At 39.0% G+C, this 14,621-nt stretch overlaps 2 protein-coding genes across 2 annotated transcripts in view; one reads left to right on the top strand and one right to left on the bottom strand.

Moving 5' to 3' along the window:
* hunk (hormonally up-regulated Neu-associated kinase) overlaps nt 1–5,433 on the top strand; it is a 7,827-nt gene extending 2,394 nt beyond the window's left edge. The window contains exons 2-9 of the mRNA XM_016263760.1: nt 358–650; nt 814–869; nt 1,230–1,365; nt 1,453–1,580; nt 2,585–2,711; nt 2,802–2,970; nt 3,054–3,207; nt 3,647–5,433. Coding sequence (XP_016119246.1) covers nt 358–650; nt 814–869; nt 1,230–1,365; nt 1,453–1,580; nt 2,585–2,711; nt 2,802–2,970; nt 3,054–3,207; nt 3,647–4,338 — 1,755 coding nt within the window. The 3' untranslated portion in view covers nt 4,339–5,433. The remainder of the gene's footprint in view (nt 1–357; nt 651–813; nt 870–1,229; nt 1,366–1,452; nt 1,581–2,584; nt 2,712–2,801; nt 2,971–3,053; nt 3,208–3,646) is intronic.
* A 7,385-nt stretch (nt 5,434–12,818) lies between these two features.
* Nucleotides 12,819–14,621, bottom strand: part of mis18a (MIS18 kinetochore protein A) — a 7,063-nt gene continuing 5,260 nt past the window's right edge. The window contains exons 2-3 of the mRNA XM_016264948.1: nt 13,052–13,118; nt 12,819–12,945 (exon numbers count right to left, since the gene is read on the bottom strand). Coding sequence (XP_016120434.1) covers nt 12,819–12,945; nt 13,052–13,118 — 194 coding nt within the window. The remainder of the gene's footprint in view (nt 12,946–13,051; nt 13,119–14,621) is intronic.

The raw sequence follows: 14,621 nt of genomic DNA, 5'->3' as shown, positions 1-14,621 counted from the left end.
GGGGGGGGGGGGGGGGAGTGCTCTGTTTGACTCTGTGTTTATACAGCATTAGTCGTTTACTGCATGTTGGTGACAAATGGGTGGCATTAACAAGATTCTTCCTTCAATTTGAGATGTTTGAACTACTACACATCGGTCATTTGTCCTTATCCCTCCCCCACCAAGTCCTCTACAGGATCTCAGGGACGAACATTCAACCCTTGAAACGTGAGGAGACAGGCAAATAAGAGTCCTGTCTGGCTTAGTCTGGCTTGCCTAACCTGTTCAGGGCTATTATAATAATTCTGTACATCCACTAAACACTCCAGTTGTCTTTTATATATTGACTAAGTCTTCTTTTTTTATTTTTCCCCACAGCTGGCAGTGAAAGTGATTGACAAGAGGAAGGCCAAAAAGGACTCGTATGTCACAAAGAATTTGCGGCGTGAAGGGGATATTCAGCAGATGATCCGGCACCCCAACATCACCCAACTGCTGGACATCTTGGAGACGGAGAACAGCTACTACCTCGTCATGGAGCTCTGCCCTGGTGGAAACCTCATGAACCACATTTACGAGAAGAAAAGGCTGGACGAAAGAGAAGCCCAGAAATATGTACGCCAACTAGTCATGGCAGTGGAGCACCTGCACAGGGCAGGAGTTGTTCACAGGTGAGGAACGAAGTGTGAAGTCATCGATGGGGAACTTTAAATGAGATTTTAAATGAGTGTAGATACTCCAAAGACTATTGTGTCTTTGTTTATTTATAGTTCAGATGGCTGGTTTGATAAATTAAGGTTGTTTAAATACATTTTTCTTTCTTAATTTCAACAGAGACTTAAAGATTGAAAATCTCCTCCTTGATGAACAGGACAACATAAAGCTGATCGGTAAGCATTGTCCAGGAGCTACATTAAGCAAGGTTTTTAAATGCTACTTAAAGAACAGCACAAAGTCTCAACGAGTCCTAATGTCCTAAAGTGAAGTGACATGGAAGTGTTCATTTTTAGCAAGTGGTGAGGACTGACTGAGCAATCAGTATCTCATTAAAAAAAAAAGACCTCTCACCTCTTTGTGAGACGGCCAACAAACGCATGGCTTTTATTTAGCAGCTGTGTGTGACAGACGGGGTTAGTGTTGGGCAGCCATAAACCTTTTTGCACCCCTCCTAGTGGGAAAGTCAATCCCTCTGAGAAGGTACATGCAACCGTTATCTTACACACAACCTTCTCTCTGTTTCCCCTATACAGATTTTGGCCTCAGTAACTGTGCGGGCATTCTGGGATACTCTGATCCCTTCAGCACACAGTGTGGCAGCCCAGCATACGCCGCCCCTGAGCTTCTCTCAAGAAAGAAATACGGGCCCAAAGTGGATGTCTGGTCAATGTGAGTTCACGAAATGTGAAGCACCATGTTCTAAGTTTGCATTTGGTACATTTTTCTGAATTTGACTATGTATGTGTTTCAATGTAGAGGGGTGAACATGTATGCTATGCTGACCGGTACCCTACCATTCACCGTGGAGCCATTTAGCCTGAAAGCCCTTCATCAGAGGATGGTGGACAAGGATATGAACCCTCTACCTCCATCTATCTCTTCAGGTATTGAGAGAACTGCATCTCTGAGTTTTTCAAAAGATCTTTATGACCACAAAGGTCACATCGAAACAAGAACAAACAACTATTACATTCTGAAAATAAGCTTGTGTCCTTCTACCAATTACGTTCTAATGGGCAACATGCTCTAAATTTTGAGCATGAATGAGGTCTTTGAAAAACTGCACTTTTTATGCACTTTTTTATTTAACTGCACACTAATGCAACATTTGTTTCCAATGAATTCGTTATGTAGGTCATGTATTAGATCCTTATTAGTTTTTATGTCACAACAGTTATGTTTACAACAGCAGTTGCACATTTACCTGTAATCATCATTGTCATTTTTAATTAAAACATACTCAAGAACCCGTACTTTAAATTCTCATTGCTCATAAACATTGTTTACTGCAAACGTGCCAGACAAGTTGTGGCTTATTTTTTCAACCACAAGAATAACCGGTTTTAGTCACAAGAAGAAATCATAGGATCTGCTTTATTCAGATTTCCTAACAGCATCTGTTAACCTTCCACAGAAGTAAGGCGTTCCCATAGTATCTACTTTAGCTGCCATCTCATCATTGTACTTTGTTGACTGATTTGATGCAAGCAGAATTCCAGATAAAATTAATTTAAGTAGATGACATGGTAAACATTGTGGCTAATCACATTCTGTTAACTTTTCCATTCTGTTACACTTGCATGAGTGTTCTCAATAACAGGGGATTCATTCACTACTAAATCTGTGACTGGATATATTACTACAAGATGATGCAGTGTTGAAATGAGATTAGCCTCATTATATAACACCGGTATTTAGCAACTCAAGGACACAAGGCTGTGCGCTTGACTTATGTAATATGTAGGAGAAAGCTGAATAATCTTTACTACAACAATGCGTTTGTTCTAATAAATCAGTTAAACAGCGACTGATCATGGACTTTTTTGTTTTCTTAAAATAAGATAGCACAAGATAGCAAGGCCTCACGGCTTCCTGTCTGTGTTCACAGCTGCCATCAGTCTGCTGAAGAGACTTCTCGAGCCTGACCCCAACAAGAGACCCAACATCCACCAAGTGATGGCTGATCCGTGGCTGCAGTTGGGCAACCCTCACACTGGAGTTCCTTACTTAAATAGGTTAGTCACCTAATATGCTTGGAGGTCAAAGCCAAATGTTTGATCTTTCATGACTTATTATGGCCTAAAACATCTTGTTGTACCTTTCAGGATCCACATTGAGGAGATCAACCACACGGTTTTGCTCCACATGACTGAGAAAATGGGCTACAAACACAGTGAAGTTCTGAGCGCAGTGCTCACTAACAAAGCTTGCCACACGCTGGCTGTGTACTTCCTGCTCAACAACAAGATGAAGAGACTCTCAAAAGAGTACAGGGTAAATTTGAGACACACCAACATGTCCTCCATAGGAGCATTTCAGTTTTGTCTCCTGAGTTTAACATGATCTTGTTCTCACAGGAGAAACAGTACAACATGGAGAAGGAGAAAAAGAGCGAGCTGTTCCAGACTCAATGGAGGAAGCACGTTGAGAAGATTACAATTCCACCCAAGCAGACCCCTGTGTATCTTGCTGTGAGCAAAGGTCCCACCAAGGAGAAGAAACACAGACATGGTGAGAGCCTGAAACTAGACTATAGACACAGTACAATATAGACATGCATGAACAAATTATGTGGTTAAGATGTGATTTGGCACACAATTGATGTGTGATTTAGGTGTACGTGACTATAATTATATGTTCCACAAAAGATATTTTGAAAAAGAGTGTTTGTTTGTCCATACAATCAAAATCAGTCGGTTTTGCCTGATTTTCATTTTATAGACAAGAACAGTTGAAAAAGTATAAAAATATCTTCTCTTAAAGCAGTGTAAAATGTAGGGCTAAACTGCAAAAGACATTCTCTAGCCCAGAAGACTTTCACTTTCTGCATGACAGAGTAATAGAAATACGAACAGAAAATGTATTAGCATGCAGTTTAGTAATTGCTTGTACAAATAAAGACAAGAGTTGGATCTGTTCTGAATCAAACTCTTTCCTCTCTCATTTTCAGGTCTTCTGAAAGCTGTGACTGGAGGTTTTAAAGATGTTTACTCAGGACGTGGTGGTTGTATCACCTCCTCCTCTCTGGAGTACATGGAGATCCACCCCCTGTACCCGACCCCACAGCCGACCCCACAGCGGACCCCAACCCATCCTACACCCGAGACCCAGCCGGTCCAGAAAGACAGCTCCAAAGATTCCCCAAAAGTTGTCAACATCCCCGCTCGCCCACCTTCCTCCCTCGGCGCTCATTCCTGGGCTTCCGCAAGCAAGGAACCAAGCAAAGATGCTCCTCCATCGCCATGGTACAAGCTGACCAACGGAGCGCTCTCTCCACCTCGACACGTGTCTGCTTTTCACCCCGATAGCTCGTACTTGAAGAAGGCCACAATCCCCAGCCCACCTGTTCTCATAATCAAACCTCAGCTCAAGAAAACTCCTCCCGCTTCAGATTGTTCAAGCTCCTCAGATTCAAGCGGCAGCCCGCCCAGCAGCAGGGGTAGCGAGGAACCCGACAGCCCTCAGCACCGCAGCAAGTTCCCTTCCATGGGCATCGGGCAGATTTTCAAGAAAAAAGTGGCGCCCTTCAGCTTCCAGTTGCCCCTGTTCAGGCCAGAGCCTGTGGTGGAAGTGGAGTCTCCAACTCCCTACCATATGCAAACTCTGCTCTGTACCTCAGGGGCTCTCAAAACCCTGTGCTGAGGTGGAGAACTTTTAGATTATATAAAGTCAGATGTATGCAGTAACATGTTATCTCACAGACAACACTCACAGTTTTTCAGTTGAGCATCCCACACATAGACCAGATATATTTGGCATGTGTTATACACATCGTCCAGAGAACAGATAGGCTCTGAACATTGTGTAAAATTAGATCTTGAGGTTACTTAACCCCAGGACAGTAGACACTGAACGTGGAATTCACATGCAGCAACACATACAACATGATTCTAGTCCAAGTGCCATGTAGCAGCTGAGCCACAACCTTAAACGCACAATTCCTCTGTGAAACAAAGCCGTCACTGCCCACAATAATGTGTGTACTAATATGTTATACAACTAAGACTGTTAATGAATGGTTGAAGGGGTTTTTGATAGCGTGTTTATTTGATCAAACAATATTAGTGATTTTTAAGCTCTTACTTTATTCAACCTCAAATTGTAATGACACTCAGGTCAACAATGCTGAACATTTCCAATAGCCTCACTTTTAAACCTGTAGTGAAACTGTCGGTATTTAATCGGAAGATGACATTCCTCTTGATTTTCCTCTTTAGGGGATTGCTGGCATTTTGTATAGCCTTAAATAGCTTGCGTTCAGCCTTTGGGAAGATTTTAAGAATTTTTTGAACTCTTAGTGTATAAGATTCATTTTACCTGCAAAGCATCATATTGGGTGAAATAATAGATTGTGCAATACTGTGTATATATTTGATAGCTGACCTGATTATAATTAGGGTGTTGTTTTCTCTCCATTGAATGAAAGAGATTCAAACCCGCCTGTACATAGAACGCAAGTGTCTTTCATTCCATGTGTTTAAAGTTGATTCATGCTGTCATTACACATTAGATTTACAAAGCAGACCTCTTTCACGGTCTTCACATGCACCGAAGAGTATAAGCTGTGAAAACATTTTTTTTCCTCATCTCAGCGACACTTTTGCATGCACACCACGATTTAAAAAAAAAAAAATGTGATGTCAGTTTTTTAGTGACACGTCTTTGTACTTTTGTTATGGTGAAGATGAATTTGAAGGTCTTTTGTAAGTTTTGTATTGATTTGCTTTTTGCCAAGTTAAAAAAAATAAAGATTTTTTTAATGCTGTAAAAAAGATTTTAAATATTTATATTTAAAAAATATTATTTGTGTTCTGAATTTTCTATTTTAAATCAGCATGTATTACTTTTTTGACACAAATAAATGCACAATACCTAAATACAGATTTGCATTTCTTTTGTTCATACATAAATAAAATGTCTCTTTTTTTGATGGTATTTAAACAATTTGTCACAGAATCTAAATTCGAACAGTTGTTTATGAAGAAACAGGTGACTTGGAGTCTGTATGCTTTTCCCACGAGAACCCAGCAATAACCATTAAATGAGTGACAGCTGAAAGACCCTGTGTCAGATAATCCAGTCAGCTGCACCCTCACATGCACAAACACCCATATTATGACCCACAGACATGTACACTCAAGCCCAGTTAAATCTAAGCTGATAAAAGCTGAAGGACAAAAGAGGCTTCAAAGTATATTAAAGCAAAACTCTTTGTTTACAAAGGACGACACTCATTGAAAACCTTTTGTGCTCAAGCGGCAAAAACAAAAGCTTATCGAACCATCAGATGCGGAGTAATACACAACAACAACAACATGAGCTGTGAGATGATGCAGAACAACACAATCCGCTTTTAGCTTTCTGACTGATTCAAGAACATCCATCATGCCATTTCAAAGAAGTACTGTGACAGTTCTGTGGTACACTGATGATATCAAATGGAAATACGAAGATTACAATATTCATGTTGTATCATGCTATATCAGATAAAAATAAAGAATTTCCCAAAACATGTCCAACAAAACAAGATTGTAGCTTCTTTGAAACTTTTATATGATTTGACTGCTGTTTACAACCTTAATGGCTTTGATAGACAAATTCTGGGTTTAATACAATTTAACTCAATTGACAGTGTTTTGACAATGTTGATTACCACAAAAATCATTTCAACTCAAGTGCCACACTGTAGCCCAGATATATTAAGAAAACGAGGGACAAGTGGAAATTGATGTTTATAATAATCACCACAAATACAGTTGATTGAGCTTGTGTTTTACTCAGATTATAACTAATTCTTTGTAAAAAATGTTACTGTATTTTCTACTAAGTGCTGATTGACTGATTCAGGGATACAATACAATGCAAACAAGAAGACCAGTCAGGAAGCACTCCGTGTCAGCAGAACTGAAATGAGTCTTCCATTAAGAACCTGACGTTTGTGTTTGGGGGGTATCGCTATTCTCTTCAGCGGTCCAAGCTTAACACAAGAATAGAAGGGCTCTACAAATGTCGAGTTAACCTGCTGATATCATAACCTGAGCAAAAGGTTTGATAAAGAAATCACGGATATACTTTTGTGTCATCTGCACTGGACTACCAGGGCATGTTAATGGGGCATTGCCATCCCTTTGGACAGGGTGCGCAAATAACTGTTTACTGTTGCTACATGGCTAAGATCATCATTAGAGTCAAAGTCAAATAAAGGCCTTCTTGCTGCGTTTAGACCTCTCAATCTCTCAATCTGTTCGGGCTTAGACCCTGATTGAGACTAATCCTGTTTTCAAAAGGGCTTTTTTTTTTTTCCAGCTCAGGAATATTTTCTTTGTGTCTGAAATAAAAAACAGACAATTAATCTACTGTCCTCAACATGTCACATGTTTTCAGGGTGAATTTATTTTTGAAAGTCAGTTTCTGTATATGGACACCGAATGTCGTCACACTGTAAGGGGTAAGTTGTCACAATAAAACAATTAAACTATCTTAGACTTTTCAGCTAAATTATAAAACACAAAACATTGATTCAATGTAATGTAAAAATGATCGTTTTGGCAAACAAATATTTCATAAATATATTCTATAAATGTGTAACTTTTAACACACATGTGACAACTCTAAACCACAAAATACTGTTTCAGTGTAACGTAAAAAGCATAGTTTTGTCCAACAAATGTTTTTAATTATATTTTTAAAAAATCATTATATCAATTATAAAATTATTTTTATATATTAAAAATGATATTGTAATTTTGGTTTTGAGGCAAGAAATCCCTAAATTATTTTACATTATTTACAATTATTTAACAGAGTTTTGAACTAAATGTTGGAATCCAAAGCATTTGGCCTGTAAAATAATTTGCATACTGCATTTAAAAAACAAACAAACAAAAAAGCACATTCTGTGTGCATCAGCAAGCACAACATGTCACAATTCTTTCAATCATAACTCCAAGGAAATGTTGAATACAGGCAAATGTGGAAGCAGCTGTTGCACGCAACACTCAATTTGCATATTAGCAAGAATGGACTGGCAAATCCTGTTTTGAGCTTCACTGCTATTGGAGGGTTTGTCTCTACAGTCCTCGTGTCGATTGCCTCACAGGGTTATTTGCAAAGAAGTAACCTTCGCTTAATCACACTGTCTACATTATTGATTTCCAGCCCACCAGTCCTCCAGGACAAAGTGTGCGTGCGTGTGTGTATGTCTGTGTGAGAGCGAGGTGAATGGGGTGGGTAAGATCATACTGAAAGTGCAGCGCGCCATCAGCACTTCAGTTCAAGTGAGATGCACTTTGCAGATGCAGATTGCAGCCAGTGTCCATTAATCAAAATGACAGCGGCTGGCGGAGCAGGTGAAAATAATTAGGCTATGGGAGAAAAATACATAAATTAACAAAGACACGAACATATGTACAGTTCAGTCGTCTTTCATTGGTGAACAAATCTGTGTTTTTAATTTGAACTAAACGAATCGCATCATTTTTTTAATTCATATATTTTTCCGTTTCAATTATTCTTTTTAACTCATGAACGAAAATGCCTCTTCAATGTACGAGTTTGAGATTTGATGAGGCACTGAACCAGACATGTACTTCGTGAAAGAAATGAACCAGGCGTCTCCTTCGTAAAAGAGTGAAGGCCAAAGTAAAGCATACTTCGGTTTTTACAGTGTAGTACGTGATGCAAATTTAGTCACCAGAATAATACGCGAGCACCATATGATTTTTGTAAGGTCGCACATGCGTAGGGTGACCATACGGGCCATTATTACGGGACGCACCCTTGCCAGGATTTTTATATTGCCTAAAATATCCAGGTTCTGGCTGTTAGCACCGTGCATTTCGATCGTTGTATGACATCATTTCACAAGAGCTATAGAGAGCAGAGCGGACGGCTCCTTATGCTTTCAAATCGCTCTCGCGGTACTTTGGGGTGCGCAGCTTCAGGTCGAACGAGCCTCCGTTCATCCTCGGAACACAAATTAAGATATTTTTGATGAATTTTGAGAGCTCTGACCCTCCCATAGACAGAAATGCAATTACCACGATCAAGGTCCAGAAACGTAGCAAGGAGATCAGTAAAATAATCCATGTGACATCAGGGGTTCAACCGTAATTTTACGAAGCTACGAGAATACTTTTTGTACACAAAGAAAACAAAAATAACTACTTTATGCTCAAAATTCATCAAAAATATCTTAATTTGTGCTCTGAAGATGAACGGAGGTCTTACGGGTTTAGAACGACATGTTATTAGGAATTAATGACAGAATTTTCATTATTGGGTGAACCAACCCTTTAAGTCACTCACATTCTAATAAAGAACAATAAGACATGTCATAGTGAACAACTCTGAGTTGTTTAAAGGGGTCATATGACGTTGCTAAAAAGAATCCAGTGCGTTGTGATTGGCCGAATACCTCAAGCATGTGACGGAAATATTACACCCCTACCATACTGTTGTGCCCTGTCCGGCCGGAGCGAAGAGACAAAAACATGAAAACCCATTATAAACTAGGCATTTGTTGCATCCAGTGGGGACATAATTACGGATTGTAATGACTTATACTGTCGCTGTCGTTGCATAGGGCCGCGTAAACATAAAACCATGTCTGCATTTGTGATCGGAGAAATGACAAAAAAACAAGCGCTGCTCTACACTGCCCAAAACTCGCGTTTGAATCGTCAGTGGCAAATTCTTTAAATATGAAAATGTACTTACCGTCTGTGAGTCAGAACAGCCGGCATTGTATTCTACTCTACCAGGATCAGGAAGCAGTCCTCCATAAAATGTGCTGCACACATCTGAATATTTGGGTTGAACTGTTCTGGAACAGTGAGTAGAGTGAGCGGCGGCCGGCGGGCTAAAGTGAGGAACGGCTGGCGGGCTTGAGAACGGCTCGGCCGGCGGATTCGATGAAGGAGCGGCCGGCGGGCTTGCGTCAACCACATGTGACGACCCCAGGCTGGACTCTGCTTGATCCACGGTGAAAGCCGATCCAGTGATCCACAGCGCGAAGTTGATGTATTTCCTCAGCGACCAGCACGGATCAGCTCCAGGCATGACGAAGCAGATATCGTCCTCTTTTGGAAGGCTAAACAAAGTAGTTTCACTTTCACAACGAAGCACACAGCGCCTTCACGGCATAGCGGTGGCGGCAACAATACTACAGCGAGAATAAAAGTTACGCCTTCTTTCTTTGCGTGAACATTTGGGCGGCGTTATGCAAATCTTCCCACATCGTGACGTAGACATGTGGGGGCGTGTTAGAACGAGGCGTTTTAGGTAGGTGTGGTTGACTTAACTTTTATAAAGAATATCTCTTTGGATTTGCGACTTTAGTCTTTAGCAACTTTACAGATCTTCTTTATGCACCAAGAGCTTGTAACACTCCAAAGAGAAAGGAAAAATGTTAAATCGCACCATATGACCCCTTTAACAAATCGGTTGGGTGAATGATTCAGAAACACAACTTTCGGCACCTGTTGTAAGGATGGAAGCAGGAGAACAGGACACTGAAGAATCACTGAAGCGAATCTTAATATTTTATGTAACCTTTATCTTGAGTGCATTTGTTGAATGCAATACTATAAAGTTTTAATAATCGTTCTATAATAGGAATGTTCACACCTCAGATATAAGAATAATGACATGCTATAAGTACCTTTTTTTTTTTAAACAAAAAAAAAAAGATAAAACATTGACGGCCAATCAGAATCAACAGGGCTTTAAAGAGCTGGAGCATTTAAAGGATTAGTTCGCTTCCAGAATAAAAATTCCCTGATAATATACTCACCCCAATTTCATCCAAAATGTTCATGTCTTTCTTTCTTCAGTCGCAAAGAAATGAAGGTTTTTAAGGAAAACATTCCAGGATTTTTCTCCATATAATGGACTTCAATTGTGGCCAACAGGCTGAAGGTCAATTTGCAATTTCAGTGCAGCCTCAAAGGGCTCTACACGATCCCAACCGAGGAATAGGGGTTTTGTCTAGCGAAACGAGTCATTTTCTAAACAAAATAAAAATGTATATACTTTTTAACCACAAATGCTCCTCTTGCACTAGCTCGACTTCACGTATTACTAGTCACGTTGGAAAGGTCGCGTATGATGTAGATGGAAGTACCAACCCAGTGTTTACAAAGCGAACGCATAAAGTAAGTCAAATGCCCTTTACAAAAAAAAAAGGTAAAACAACAATGTTGACGATTTTGAAAAAATTCCCTGATAATATACTCACCCCAATTTCATCCAAAATGTTCATGTCTTTCTTTCTTCAGTCGCAAAGAAATGAAGGTTTTTAAGGAAAACATTCCAGGATTTTTCTCCATATAATGGACTTCAATTGTGGCCAACAGGCTGAAGGTCAATTTGCAATTTCAGTGCAGCCTCAAAGGGCTCTACACGATCCCAACCGAGGAATAGGGGTTTTGTCTAGCGAAACGACAGTAATTTTCTAAACAAAATAAAAATGTATATACTTTTTAACCACAAATGCTCCTCTTGCACTAGCTCGACTTCACGTATTACTAGTCACGTTGGAAAGGTCGCGTATGATGTAGATGGAAGTACCAACCCAGTGTTTACAAAGCGAACGCATAAAGTAAGTCAAATGCCCTTTACAAAAAAAAAAGGTAAAACAACAATGTTGACGATTTTGAAGTTGGAGGAGAAAATGAGTTTTTCGCCCTACTCTACCTTTTTAACCCGGAGTAACTTACACAGACGAAGCGTGAATTTGCAGACGCACATCGCAGAGCTAGTGCAAGACGAGCATTTGTGGTTAAAAAAAATTTATATATTTTTATTAACTTTATTTTGTTTAGAAAACGACAGATCGTTTCGCTAGACAAGACCCTGGGCTGGGATCGTGTAGAGCCCTTTGAAGCTGCATTGAAAATGCAATTTGGACAGATTTGGTTACAGTTATCGTTCTTGGTGTAAACGGGCTTTTACTGAGATGAATCCTCACCAACTAGTACAGCTAGATATGATATGATGGCTATCTTGCCACATGTAGAGTGATGTTTCCCTCTACTGGACATAAACAGTAAACATGCTGGGATAATACCATGTGCTTTACGCATGTTTTACCTCTTGTTCCTATTTTGAACTCTACTGGGTTTACAGGCAGATCGTAGGAGGAGTTCAAAGGCACAAGAATGAAGAACTCTCTGCGGGCGCGCAGATGGAGACCACGCCCCCACGAGCGACTGAAGCGCAATGTCATCAGACTGACAGACCCCCCCTCGCAAGCTGGTTGGCTGACTCGCTGGCCGGCAAATAAGGAAACGACGGATGCGATGGCAACAGGCTCTAGCTACAGCATGTGCGCTTTGTTTCCATGGCAGCATGCCCCTTAGATACAGCTCTCTGGTTGGTCCGAGGCGCACGGCTTCTATCTCAGCCGTTGTTGTTATGCTACCCCAGCATTCGGGGTTGGGGGTGCGCGCCTTCAGGGTCTCTACGAGTCTTTTCCCGCCTCCTGGTGTAGAGTGTTGCTAGGCACATTAGACAGGAACTGTAAACAAAAGAATGGCTTGAGCCGACATGCCCCCCTTCTCCCGCCACCCACATGTTATTGAACTAGTTTTTCAGTGGGTTGGGCAGAGGGATGTTTTGATGCAAACGATGAAATATCAAAAACAAACCAGGGAGGGGAAAAAAACAACAACACGTGTTTTGCTTTTACCATTATATTTATTGTGCATGCTCACCCTGTGTATCCATCTTATCAATACTATCATCACATATGACAAGACAAGGATCCCACCTGACAAAATATGAGATGCAAACAAACATGTTCTCCAGTAAGAGTGTTTTACTAACAAACAGTACAGCAACTTTTAAATAATACAATTTTATGTTGTAATATCTCATATATGTACCTATATCCAGTGACATCTCTTAAATGTGTGGACCTTGACATTAATAAAAGGTAGGAAATAGTACAAATGTGTCACTTGCATACAACTGTATAGTAAATACATAACTGTCCAGACAAAACTATCTTACACTAAAGAGTCCAAAAACCTTATTCACAACACACACACACACACACACACACACACACACACACACACACAAAAAAAACAAATCACACAGGCTTGTGCACAATATGCTACTTACCTTTCAATATTTTCAACATTAAAGCAGAAAAGAGATCTCTTGTAATCAAGCTTTTTTGGGGTTGATATGTACATAATTCCTAATTCTGAGCAACAGCCACGGCAGGTGAGATTCACAACCAGGCTGAATGTGAGAGACAAAATTTCAGAGACATTGATTTCATGTTTAGGTGGGAAAACACATCTATTATTCTACATACATATATAAATTAATAAAACAAATATCTCACCATCCAAGCTCCTTTCGGGTACCAGAAACAAAGGGTTCTTTGCCTATGAAAACATTGTCAGTGATCCCTAAAAAATGATATGCAAATGTCAAGAATTTTTCAATGTGCTAATAAGTATTACTCTAATACTCCCGTTATAATGTTTTGCATAGTCACTGTTATGAGTACATATAGACCTACATTTCGATTTAAGCTGTTTAAACTGTTATCCACAATTGTATTATGCTATTTTAACAAATGCATGCAAAGTAAAAACTAAGGTAAAAAACTTTAATATATTTTAAAATGTAATTTATTTCCAGAAGGCAAAGCTGAATTTTCAGCAGCCATTACTTACTGTCATTAGTGTCACATGATCCTTCAGAAATCATTCTAATATGCTGATTTGCTGCTTGATATTTTTGTGGAAACAATTTTCAGGGTTCTTTGATTAACAGAAAGTTCAAAAGAACATATATAAACACACACACACACACATATACACCGCTGTTCAAAAGTTTGTAATCAGTAAGATTTGTAATGTTTTTTAAAGAGGTCTCTTCTGCTCATCAAGGCTGCATTTATTTGATCAGAAATACTGAAAAAAATTGTATATTGTGAAATATTATTGCAATTTTAAATAATGGTTTTCTATATTATTATACTTTAAATTATGCTGCTTGATATTTTTGTGGAAACAATTTTCAGGGTTCTTTGATTAACAGAAAGTTCAAAAGAACATATATAAACACACACACACACACACACACACACACACACACATATACACACCGCTGTTCAAAAGTTTGTAATCAGTAAGATTTGTAATGTTTTTTAGAGATGTCTCTTCTGCTCATCAAGGCTGCATTTATTTGATCAGAAATACTGAAAAAAATGTATATTGTGAAATATTATTGCAATTTTAAATAATGGTTTTCTATATTATTATACTTTAAATTATAATTTATTCTTGTGATGCAAAGCTGAATTTTTCAGCATCATTACTCCAGTCTTCAGTGTCACATGATCCTTCAGAAATCATTCTTAAATTCTGATTTATTACTGTTTTGCTGCTTAATATTTTTTTGGAACCTGTGATACTTTTTATCAGGATTCTTTGGTGAATAAAAAGTTAAAAAGAACAGCATTTATTCAAACTAGAAGTATTTTGTAAAAATAAACACAACCATTCAAAAGTGTGTTAAATGTGTTAAATTGATAAAAAGTAATAATAAATCAGCATATTGGAATGGTTTCTGAAGGATCATGCGACACTGAAGACTGGAATAATGATGCTGATGAAAATTCAGCTTTGCATCACAGGAATAAATTATATTTTAAAGTATAATAAAATAGAAAACCATTATTTGTAAATTGTAATAATATTTTACAATATTACAGTTTTTTCTGAATTTACAACACTGTTCCAGAACACTTCAACCCAAATATTCAGATGTGTGCAGCACATTTTATGGAGGACTGTTTCCTGATCCTGGTAGAGTAGACTACAATGCCGGCTGTTCTGACTCACAGACTGTAAATACGTTTTTTATATTTTTTATATTTAAAGTGAGTTTTTTTTGGGCAGTGT

This window comes from Sinocyclocheilus grahami, unplaced genomic scaffold (genome assembly GCF_001515645.1).
Source record: "Sinocyclocheilus grahami isolate Dianchi unplaced genomic scaffold, SAMN03320097.WGS_v1.1 scaffold32.1, whole genome shotgun sequence".
Lineage (NCBI taxonomy): Eukaryota > Metazoa > Chordata > Actinopteri > Cypriniformes > Cyprinidae > Sinocyclocheilus > Sinocyclocheilus grahami.
This window is presented reverse-complemented; position numbering and strand designations above follow the sequence as displayed.